This window comes from Sinocyclocheilus anshuiensis, unplaced genomic scaffold (assembly GCF_001515605.1).
Source record: "Sinocyclocheilus anshuiensis isolate Anshui unplaced genomic scaffold, SAMN03320099.WGS_v1.1 scaffold914, whole genome shotgun sequence".
Lineage (NCBI taxonomy): Eukaryota > Metazoa > Chordata > Actinopteri > Cypriniformes > Cyprinidae > Sinocyclocheilus > Sinocyclocheilus anshuiensis.
The window spans coordinates 2,135,021-2,147,803 of NW_015539870.1; the positions used below are offsets into that span (position 1 = coordinate 2,135,021).

A 12,783-nucleotide genomic window follows, 5' to 3' on the forward strand; every position below is an offset into this window, starting at 1 on the left:
TTTCCCTGGCACATGTAGCAAATTATTCCTTACACCTATGTAGATTTGAATGTTCGTCTTATATGTTTTCCTTAATTGGACCGATTGGACTGGTAGTTTACACCTTTTTCTTAGTATAAAATAATAAATAATTACACTATAAAAATTTATTGGATTGAACTAAACAATTAATTAAATTCTGGAGCTTGACCTGGACGATTTTTTTGTGAAACTGTGCTTATACACACACTGTGAATGCATCATGTGTCATCAGAGAGTATATTAAACAATGGTTGTTTATCTCAAAAGAAAACTATAGCATAAATTATATTGGGGACTATTAATCCCGATGTACATTCCGTCTCTTGGTAAATATTAATTTGAGTCATAATGGGTTTGGTTCATATCACTCTGCTTAGTAATGTGTTTTTTAACCATCTTTACTGGTGCCATTGATTTGGGTGTGAAAAACAGACAAAATCCCTTGTGTTTAAGGCAGGGATACTGGTTAGAATGCCAAACCTTCCGTACCGACAATGACTCAACTGATACGGTTTAAAAGTAGAAAGTCAAATTAGATGACACATTCATCCCAAAATTGACCAGTAATTGCACTATGGATTAACAGTGAATCTGTTGCTAATGTGCAACAAAACACATTTAGCCTTGTGGAAAGTGGGTCATTTGTGATTTACATGAATACAAAGGCTAAATATTAACACTGGACTAACATTTTGTTAATTGACATCAAACCTGTCAGCTAATGCCTACTGTAAATAAAATTGGATCACTACAAGACTTGTGATTAATTTATTTGTTTTTACACTCCCTGTATTAGTAATCTACCGTATTTCAAACATATTGTTTATTGTTGTTTTTGGATGCAAGCCATGTAAGTGCAGTTTTTACATGGAATGTTAGTTCCAGATATGTGAGAAAATAAGAGTTGGGTGCTGATTTGTATATCATTGCTATTAATAGATGATAGATGATGAACTATTTTTGGCATGATGAACAAGCATAGGCTCAGCCCATGTGAGGATAGTTTTATAACAAGGCAAACAAACATTTCAACACCAACAACAACATTTTCCAGCCTACGCATTCTTTTTTATACATAGTCCTTTTCCTATTTTCATTTCAGTAGCCTAAAAATTATTAATTTCATTTTAATTTCCCAAGAGTTGGCTAATCGATTTAGTTTATGGTGTGAAATAAAGGTTCCAGGTCAATTCTCATTAAGTGTGACGCTATTTTTCGCTCCTGTCGCTTTAAAGGACAAGAATCTCCTTCTGTTTTATAGCTGACGCGCGCTCACAGACTGTCTGTGTGATGGAAGTGTGGAAGCGCAGATTCATTTCTTCTGACTCTGGACTTACAGAATGATTCTTTTTGCCGAGAAGCCGAGCGAGACAACTTCTCTCATTTACTGAGGAAACTGAATTGGCGTACAGCACCTTTGAACACGACCAAAGGAATTCAAATAATATTCCTTATTGCTCAAGAACATGTTATTCTGAACGGTATGATGGTGAGTATTTAATATATTAGTGAAATTATGTTGCATGTCTGTATACTATACCTCTGAACCTATATATATATATATTTGTATTGAAGTAGGGACACCAAATCTATAGATACGGGTTTTCACTTATAGGCTAAGTGACAAAATATGATAATCTCTGCCTATTGAATTTCTCATACTGTTATGCTCATAGTTCATAACCGACACTGCTTTACATGCAAATGAATTTAGGTTGTTCATATGCTTGGCGTGACAAGTTTTTATCGGTCTAATTCTGTCTGTGCTGTGGTATTTAGTAGGTATGAATTATGAATAATCTCAGAACTTCCAATGCTTGACGTTTTGACTAAATGTCATTAGCAGTTCTCGATCGGAATCAGTAAATAAAATCTCAGCAAAAGGAAACCGACTTAATATGCAAGTATATTTGAAACTGTTAGGCTATATCCCTAATCAAAGATGTTCATATAACAGCAATAAGGTACGAGATGATGTGCTATTTGTGTGTATAGTCGCGGTTTAAGTTGTTAGGCACGCGCAGCCTTTTAACTGGTCTTAAATGTACCTAACCGGTGTGATTACATTTGTTATTAACATGATATTTATTTTTTATAGCTTTGTGTATATTAACCGTTTGGCGCATTAAAGTCTGATTGAACTCATTATTTCACAGAGCTTGAAATCAGTTAACTCTGACTCTGCAAACGAAACTACAGCACGTGCCGTGGGATAAAAACCCAACATGTCTCAACAGACAACAGACGACTTCTCTCGTACAGTCCGGCCGGTTCTATCCTTAGCCAGAATATATAAAGTGTGTTTTAATAGGCCTACGACGAGTGTAATACGCCTATATCAAGGAAACGAGTCCCTCACTTCAAACAAATGGCTGTGTGGTAGCCTAAATAGAAATATATTCACTTTCTCAAAGTTTCACCATGTTAATATTTAGTGCAATCTCAGCCTGCACAGCACAGGGGTTTTTGATGAAAATGAAAAGCTGATGAAAACAGGCTTGTTATTACAGTAAAATATGCTATTAAAACGTCAACATTAAAAATGACCCATACAATTTAACATTTTATAATCGGAAATCTTTGAAATAGTAATTGTTGTTGTTGATATTTGTGATAGAGAGAGAGAGAGAGGAGTGTGACCAGGGTTAGAATTTATCTAAATTGTAATGTGATAGGAAGTCACTAAATAAAAAAATAAAGGTATTTACCTTCTTCCTCTTTATTTAGGCTAATTACGTTATTACTGGCATTCTGGGCTCATGCATGACAGTTATTCCTTCTGGGCTGTTTCTCAGAAAATGCTGCCATCTGTTTTCCCCTGACTAACTATTTTTATGTAAATACCTGAAAAATCAGAGATACTGAACTTAGTCACTTTTATTGTACAAAATATGTACATAATTCATCACCATTACATTTAAATGTTATATAGAAAAAAAATCTATGCCTACGTTTTTGTTTATTTGTATTTAAATATCATGCTTGCACTAACAATTTTTACATTCATTTTTATAATATTTTCAAAATGTTAATTTAAAATTATGTATGAATTATTACATAAAATTGAACAAGTTTGAATGAGTGAATGAAAATGAATTGTGATGTAATGTAGCACTTTAAGATTAGGATTAGTGTCAATAAATAATATAAACACAATGCACTAATTGCAATACTGAGGTGGGAAATTATGATTTCTGATAAGTCTGAGATAGCCCATCTTTATTGATATGAGTTAGATTATACTATTTTATTATGCTTCATATTAATATATTCTCCTCTACTGGCACCGTTTGTGGTCAAATATGAAGCAATTTATATGAGCTGAGTGTTAAAAGGGGGGTGGCCTTGTCACCGCAGCAGGGGCAGAAAAATATACAGTGATAATGTTTTTCAACACTTCATAATAACCATTATAATTAATAGGACTGTGTGTGTTCATGTGAACGCTTTCTGCTCTAAAGTGAAAGCAGCTAATAAAATCCCATCCTTGAGTCATTTATGCTCACACAGTCAAGAGTTTAGTCTCTCAAATCATCATTGATTGCTGATTAGGGCATGCATACAATAGTTTTGTCTGCCAGCCTTGACAAGCCTTGCTTGATTTGAAACAGAGGAAACAATTACAGACACTAAGAAACAAATTGTATCCGTGATTTGGCTTGCAGAATCGTCTGCTTGTCATGACAGTTCACGGAAAGACCGAAATATGCCGAAAGACCTGAAGAAAGCTATGTCCTATTTGATTATGCACCCTGTTTTCAAGTGCCAAAGGGTTTTATGGCCCTTACATTTTTGGATTGTCTTAAAATATTTATGTTCACTGTGTTCTCGCCGTATACCAGCATCAGTGTTTGATTTATTCCTGGATCATACGATGGTGCCGTTTTGATCATCTTGTTCTGTATTTCACTACTTTGGATTATGCCAGACTTATCCTGACCACAACAACTACAACATTCCTACAGCTGTGGGTCTCAGGAGTGTCTTGCATTTGCCTTTACCAGAAATAGAAGTAACTAGACTGTCTATTTTCAGATGATGTGTTAATGATTATTGTGAAACACATGTTGTCAGAGAGTGGATGTGCGGTGTGGTGGGTTGAATGTTGGGTGAATATTGCAGTATTTCACGGTTCACTGAACGTCCACTGTATACTCAGTTTGGAGAAACATACCAGAAAGTAATTCAACATGATTTTCTCATTTAAATCGCTTGAAAATAAAGGTGTTGTTTTTGTCGTTAAAAGTGACGTTAACATTTTGTGAGTTTTCTGCACTACAAAGGCAAAATGCAGATTCAGAGTAAAAGTGAGTGCATATCAAAACAATCAAGAAAACAAAACAAAAATAAACATGTCATTTTCTCTGTGTCAGTGTTTTGCCTTTGTAAGGCAGTATTACAGTCTGAATCGTAATAGGAAATCTATTATTTACTCATTTTAGGAGCACAAATCAAATTGTGGTGTAAAAGAATAGGCACATAAAATCTTGGATAGAGGACTTGGACATTTGGGAGTTACTATATGTTCTTACCAACACACTCTTTTTGTAACTATTTAGTTTGTAACTATTTTACATTTTGGCAAATCAGTGGTGACTTCATAAGAATTTTTATGATTTCGGTCATGCGTTTTTGTGCATTCTTCTTACACCCCTCTGAAGGTTAGGTTTAAGAATGTACCTTAATTCTTAGTTATTATCTAAAATTGTACAAATGTAAAATAGTTATGTTTTGTCATGAGATTAGTTTGGTATGTACTCTGTTTTCTAGCGAATACTGTTCAAGTCACTATATGATTATTTCGCACAATTTTGCACAATCAAATACAACTGTTCAATATAGAACAATTTGACCCCTCTGAATGATAAAGTTCTGGCTTTCTAAAAAAGGTTGATATTCCTAAACTCCAAATGCTTTTGTGGAACTTATTGTCAGTTATAAAAAATAAAATAAAATAACTGATTTGATTTTGAATATTTCTGAATCACTCTCCAAACAACGGCTGGACTGCATATAAGCTCACTGAGGATGCATTACAGTCCTGTAGATATAAACAAACTGATACGGCTAATGGAATATCCACTTTTTTACTTTTAGACCCTTGAACTTTGTGACTGGTTTTGGGAAACCATTTTTGATGTTCATAGATCACTCAAGGATGTAATATAGGAATGTTAAACAAGCTGCTTTGAACAAAGAGTGTGTGCCATTAAATTTAGTACAAAGTCCTGTGCTTCAGTTCTTTAATAGATCTCCAAACATGCCCATTCTGCATTCCAGTTCTCTGAGCAGAGAACAACACTCACCCATCAAACACAATACAGACCTTTGATGATTTATATGATTTATATTTGGCTTGTCAAACTATCAAAGCAACATCTAAATCAAACTAGCCAGGAGTTTAAACCAGTGGCTATCTATTCTGTGCTGGGTGAGCCACAGTTCTAGCAAAAATGCCTTTTGCAAACCGCTGTGAACTTTGCCGTATTCTGTATTTGTTCACATTCGCATTGTGTAGAAAATGACAGGAATATGATGCTGGACACTTTGTTGATAGTGCAAGTCCGATGTAACCCTTAAAAATTAATTAAAGTAATAGTTCACCGAAAAATAAAAGTTTAGTGAAGGCCATCCAAGATCAGTACATATTTGGAGAAATTTAGCATTATATCACTTGCTCATAAATGGATCCTCTGCAGTGAATGGGTGCCGTCAGAATGAGTCCTTACAGCTAATGAAAACATTCACTGGCACCCATTCACTGCAGAGGGTCCATTAGTGAGCAAATGATGTAATGCTAAATTTCTCTAAATCTGTTCTGATGAAGAAACAAACTCATCTTCATCTCAGAGGGCCTGAGGGTGAGTATGTTTTCAGCAAATATTCATTTTTTAGTGAACTACTCCTTTAAAAAGTGCATAGATGCCACAGTAGACCGTAGGATATGTTGTTCACTTACATGGGTAATAAATGGTGTCTGGTGCATTTGAGGTCAGACTGCAGGAAGCCTGCGAGTTGTGTAAACAAGAATATAGCCGTAGCTAATCTGGCTCACTAATGCTGTTGCTGCTTTTAAGGTTTAGTTGGTGTTGCACTTATCAGACACACACTGTTAGTATGTGAAGGTCTTTGAGTGCAGGACTGACGAAAACATATTACTCTGGAAAAAAGAGAAAACAAACAAACAAAAAAAGTAACTCTTCTTTCTGTTTCTCTCAGAGCTTTAAGTGAGGGGCAGGACTCTTATAAGTCGCCGATCCCAAATTCTATTTGGGTTGAATTTCAAGTAATGTGAAAAATCAAGATGTACTGATGCTTTCCTTAACTTGCATTGATTGTTTGCTGAAATGCATGAGAATTCAGTTAAAAAACATGTTTTTCTTATAAATAATGGTTACATTAATTATTATGATTATGACTGATTTCCAGCAGCTCTGTGATGTTGTGCCTGAGCCGTGTTGTTCTGTTAAAGCTGTTGCGTGTCTTATGGAAACTGGCATGCCTGGAATAAAACACATTTGCCAGCTTAACTGGCAGGCGAGTGCTCTCCACTTGCCTTTAAGAGTTGTATTGTCTAATGCCTCTTTTCTTATCCTTAAATGGTTGCTTGTGAAATGTCGATTGGTGTGCCATAAGGGTTGGCAAACTGATGTGATTTATTTTAGAGTCATTTGACTGTGTCCAGGGTTTTGTGTAATTATATTTTTGGCTGGGGCACAAATGGATATCCTGGGTTAAATATGCTCTATGAATTAATCAAAAGAACCTTTAAAGGTGAAGCAGTATAAACATTGCAGAATTGGTTTCTGGCCTTCAGGACTTGTTGTGTACACTCTTAAAAATAAAGGTGCTTCACGATGCCATAGAAGAACCTTTTTGTCTAAATGGTTCCATAAAGAACCTTTAACATCTGAAGAACCTTTCTGTTTCACAAAAGGTTCTTTGTGGCGAAAGAAGGTTCTTCAGATTACAAAAAGGTAAGAAAGAGATGGTTCTTTAAAGAACCTTTGACTGAATGGTTCTTTGTGGACCCAAAAATGGTTCTTCTATGGCATCGCTTGAAGAACCTTTTGAAACACCTTTATTTTTAAGAGTGTAACTCTATCCCACTTAGAAATTATATGTTTAAAAATGTGCCCAGAACTATCATGGTATCATGACAACACAATCGTTACATAAATAACGACTGATGACATCTGCTCGAGATACTTTAATGAGGTGCTGTCTCAAACATCTGGTCTTAGAGGCATAGACAACTGGGGAAAACAATGCTAAATGCAATTAAACTAAAATGCAATTATTAAGTAAAATGGGCAATTTAAAAGGGAGGAGAAAACACTTCCCTTATGTTTATCTGTTGATATTACTGTGTTTTGGCATAAATTCATCTCTCACTTGGCCCTCATCTTCATCAAAAAAAAAAAAACTAGACAAAACCCTAAACAAAAAAAGAAATAAACATGGTTAATCATGGATTGTTCCAAACAAGTTATACAAAAAAGCATGACACTATTGAAATTTTAAAGACATTTAGATACTAAAATTGTCAGTTGTTCTATTAGTATCCAAACATTTGGTTACTGAAAACTAGTTTAAAACTACTGCTTAATTTTACCACTATTTAGTGAAATCTTTAAAGGAAATATTGCCAGTTTTCACGTTTATATAATCAACTTAATAATATAATTATGTATAGTTATATATATATAGTTATCATAATTATCAACTCAAGCAAAACTCAATCAAAAGTTTTTCCCTTTTCATTTAATTACTGAAATTACAGACGAAGTTTAGGGAGGAAGTAAACTGTGTTTCTGTTCCCCTAACAATGTGATGAGAGTGATTTACATGGGTGACCACTTCCTGAATTTCCTTCTTTAAGTCCTCCGTGTAGGTTGTGTTTATATACCCTCAGCGCTTTCCAACCTGGTTAACACAAAACCAACTAAATTATTCAACACCAATCTGATCATACATGATTTAGCAGGACACTCCTTTACACATCATCTGGGTTAAGCATATACTGTTTCCTCCTTTTGAGCACGCTTGAAGAGACTTCAGTCAACTGTTTCTCAGGAAAGGAGTTAAAATGACCTTCCTCCTTGAACCATTATCGATTGAGCTGAGATTTAGCAGCAGAGTCTGGATTGTGTTGTCTGCTGAAGGGCTCAGTCACCCAATTTTGACAAAAGCAATATTTATTTTTAGAGAAACTACAAATCCTTTATGTGGTTTCCTCATCCATAATTCATGTTCTAATCCAATGTATTTTTGTGAATTTCAAGTGAATTTTCTCTGTGGATTTAATTTTTCTGTTTTGCACAATGTTAGATTTCAGTAATTTTAGGGTTGGTCTGATATAGCCTAATGATAATTAATAATATTAAAAATTGTATTGCCCATAAATGTCTGATATTCTATACTATTTTAAAATTCTATACTAACTCTATTAACTTAAAATGCTAAAATGTAAAAAAAATGACAGCATGAAAATGAGATTTGTTCAAGATTACATGCAGTGTTATTAAATATTTAATGTTTGCAAATATTACATTGAATACATTTTTATTGGCAGGTTTGGTGTTTCTGAAGTTACTGTCAAAATCCTTGTTTGGATTATGTAAAGACTGAACTACATACAGGTATATGTACATGTGTAGGGAAAAAAGTCACAGACATTTACTTAATGAAAACCGAGCAGTATTTTGGTTGAAGTTAATGCAGGTGTGGATCAGAAGGAGTACTTTCATGTATAATGTTTTATTGCAGAAGATTTAATAAGGCCACATAAAGTATAGGCAGACAGAGACTGGAGGTTCAAGAGCTTAAAGCCATCTGGCTATTAATTCTTTTCGAGCTGTCAGATCTGTGTTTCCCTTAGTATCCTCTGCTGTGTTTCAATCCTAAAGGGTGCAGCTGGTGGCATGGAGGTCTGAAAGAATGGCCTGCCCTGGTTCTGGTTGGATGTGGGCCCAGCTTTAAGATGTATGGCCCCTGGTACCTGTCTCAGTGATGAAGAGTACCCCCACCATCTTCCTACTCACTCTATCTGTCTTGTGCAGAGCTGAGGTATTTATTAACATATAGATTTTGCAGCAAAAATTTGAAACTTACTGCTAATGCTTACTGCTACAGACCTAAATTGAGGTCCTTATGGGGAACCAAGCTTATAAATAATACAGAATGAGGTTTTTTTTTTTAATTTAAAAATGCAGAACATTTTCTGTGAGGAGTAGGTTTAAGTGTAGGGTTAGTGTAAGGGGATAGAAAATGTTTTTTCTACTGTACAAACTCTATGCTGTACATGTCTATGGAGAGTCCCCACAAAGATAGCAAACCAGACATTGTGTGTGTGTGTGTGTGTGTGTGTGTGTGTGTTTTCACATAAAAATCTCATATGATCTGCAATACTTGTGCTTTTGTGTCATTTTTTAACTTGGGTGTTTCAGTCTCACTTTGTAATTGCATGCACTCTTAAAAATAAAGGTAGCAGAAGAGCGTTTTTGCGGTGATGTTGTAAAATAACCATTTTTGTGTTCCTCAAAGAAACTTTCAGTGAACAGTTCTTTAAATAACCATTTTTTCTTTGTGTGAAGAACATTTTAATAATCTAAAGAACCTTTTTGCACTATAAAGAAACTTTTGTGCAATGGAAATGTTCCATGGATGCTGAAGGTCCTTCACTGAACCATCGATGGCAATAAAAACCTTTATATGAAAAAGTGTGGCAAAAAGAATTCAGAATTTCTTGCATGTAGGTTGATGAATTTTGGACAATAAGACCAGAAACATGTATCAAAGCAGTAAATAAGGCCAATTTTACATTTACATTTAGACATTTAGCAGACGCTTTTATCCAAAGCGACGTACACATTAGGAATTTTGATTTCAATTTTGATTTCATTTGGAGAAAGATGTAACCTGGTGTTATATGTGTCTTTCAGATTGTTAGTGGGAAGACGGTGAAGGACACAGTGCAGGAATGGAACAGGTATCGGAACGAGTGCATCATGAAGATAAGCTCACAACCCACCACCTCGGGTAGGCTTTAGCTCATCCCATCTGTGTGTGTGTGTGTGTGTTCAACACTGGAAAAGAGTTAGTTGAGATTTACTATGTCTATAAAGAGAAGGAAACACACAGAGAGGAACATTTTACTAACCACTCTAAATGTTTGTCATGAATCTTTTTCACAATATAAATCTTGCTTTCCTAAGGAGTGTCAATAAGGATAAGGTTACACTTCTAACATGGAATTTGAAAATTAGATATAAAATTTCATACATAACGTAAGCTCTGACAGGAGTACATAGCGTTATTAAACCTGTCTGGATCCGCTTCATATTCACATTGTCTATTTTCTCCATTAGGTTTGTTTTGCAAAAGCATGTTTGATATGTACGCTTGTTGGACAGATGGAGTTCCCAACACAACTGTGAAAGTGCCGTGCCCCTGGTATCTGCCTTGGTATGATCAAGGTATGGCTGCCAATAATAGTGCCTGTTGGCACAGTAAAATAAAAATATGCTTTAGAAATTTCATGCAGTACCCCATATACATTTTTTTAAAGAGCATCTTAAAGCTTAAATGGATAGTCTACCTAAAAATGAACATTTTGTTATCATTACTCATCCTCATGTCATTCCAGTCATGGATGACTTCTGTGGAACATAAAAGAATGAAGAAGAAGTATATTGGTAACCAAACAGTTTTGGTTCTCATGGACTTCCATTGTATGGGCAAAAAATACAATGGGTCAATGGGACCCGAACATGAGGGTGAATAAATGATTTTCAAAATTTTCTAACATTTGTTTATCTTAAAATCGTCTTTTTATCTGTTTATTTTAAATCTAATTATGGGATTTTCTGCATAAACCATGCAAAACCTGTTGGTGCGATCCTAGGGTGCTGTAGTTGGATGTCATGGCATTTATATGTGGTTTCTAAGCTATTCTGACTTTTTTTGGGGGGCAGTTTATCCTCTACCAGATTAAAACCATACACCCTCAGAAAAAAAGGTACAAACTAGGGTGGTACAAAAGCATATTTGTAACTTATTTATTCTTAAATAGTACATATTAGCACCTTAAAGGTACATATTTGTACCTAAAGTGTGCATATTAGTATTTTATTATCAGCATTAGTACTAATACTAAATACTTTTAGTATTTTGAAAGGGTACTGCCTCAGTGACAGTTTTGTAACATTTTTTCAGAAAGTGTTGGACTCATTTAACGTGAGTGAGTGACGTGACATGTGGCCAAGTATGGTTACCCATACTAGGAATTAGTGCTCTGCATTTACCCATCCAAAGTGCACACACACAGCAGTGAACACACACACACCGTGAACACACACCCGGAGCAGTGGGCAGCCATTTATGCTGCGGCGCCCGGGGAGCAGTTGGGGGTTCGGTGCCTTGCTCAAGGGCACCTCAGTCGTGGTATTGAAGGTGGGAGAGAGTGCTGTACATTCACTCCCCCCACCTACAATCCCTGCCAGTATGAGACTCGAACTCGCAACCTTTAGGTTACGAGTCCGACTCTCTAACCATTAGGCCACGACTTCCCCCCCATTTAGAACAACTAACCATAAGAATGAGCGATAATGGTGCTTTTGTTAGCGCATCATGAGATATGCTGTTGGTTATAATTTACATGACAGTGTTCGGGCAGCATTGAATGAATAAAAAGGTTCATAGTGGACTCTCAATTATTAGACATGTTTGAATGCAGTAACTCAAAGATCTGTTGTCTGTTACTGTCCTCTGTAGTGCGTAACGGGTTTGTGTCACGGGAATGTGGTCCAGATGGCCAGTGGCTCACCGTCAACGACAGCAGCACATGGAGAGACCACTCACAATGCAATGCAGATGACAGCAAGCAGATAGAACAGGTAAAGACTGTCAGGGTTGGGGTGAAGGGAATATATAAAAGACTATAAAAAGGGAATTTGCACTTATGGAACAGCTGCGATACAACATTTCCTTGGTTACTGCTATAAACAAAGTAGTGCTGCGCTTTTAAATACTACATTAATATACAGGGCCGTCCTTAGGGGGGTGCAACTGGTGCGGCTGCACCGGACTGAGGGGGACCCCTCAGAACTTGATCGCGAATGGACCGAGGGGGCCCCCTCTTCCTACCTTGCACCGGGCCCCGCGTCAGCTAAGGACGGCCCTGTTAATATACATTATATGGAGGTAAGATGAAAAGAAAATACCATCTAAACTTTTCTGAAGACTGTCAGTTCCCCTCAGAGATGTATATAAACTCCCAATTCATTATTTAGGATTTTCTTCCAATATTTTGCATTGTGAACAGTGTTGTTGCTCTGCCTGCTAACTTTACAGTATTTTCTCCTCTTTGCGTTTGTCTTCAGCGTCTCTGGCTTCTGTTAATGTTTACAGTTGTTTTATTTGCCCAGTTAAAGAATTAGTTGTGTGTTATTAATAGTTCTCTAACCATTAGTCAGAAGTGTATGCAGTTAACAGGGATTTCCTCTCAATTCACGACGCTATGTTGCTTAGCCACTTTTACCGGTATGACGTTTATTTTTAAATTCATACCGTGTGCATAATTCAAACCGATTTACCGTTTTAACCGGTATATTGCCCAGCACTATCACCAAGGTTGTATTTTTTTTTTTTTAGCAAAAATTCAGTAAAAACAGTAATATTGTGAAACATTATTACAATCTAAAATAACTTTTTTATATTAATATTTTATATTAATACTTTAAAATGTAATACATTCCTGCT

General features: G+C 35.8%; 1 protein-coding gene across 2 annotated transcripts in view; it reads left to right on the top strand.

Annotated features, from left to right (window-relative positions):
- Positions 1-1,307: 1,307 nt before the first annotated feature.
- LOC107685094 (gastric inhibitory polypeptide receptor-like) overlaps positions 1,308-12,783 on the top strand; it is a 19,566-nt gene continuing 8,090 nt past the window's right edge. Inside the window, exons 1-5 of one of the 2 annotated variants that reach the window (XM_016481580.1) lie at positions 1,308-1,510; positions 8,931-9,090; positions 9,966-10,062; positions 10,392-10,499; positions 11,797-11,918. In XM_016481580.1, the coding sequence (XP_016337066.1) occupies positions 9,034-9,090; positions 9,966-10,062; positions 10,392-10,499; positions 11,797-11,918 (384 nt within the window). In that variant the 5' untranslated portion in view covers positions 1,308-1,510; positions 8,931-9,033. The remainder of the gene's footprint in view (positions 1,511-8,930; positions 9,091-9,965; positions 10,063-10,391; positions 10,500-11,796; positions 11,919-12,783) is intronic. The other variant, XM_016481581.1, reaches the window with a different exon arrangement.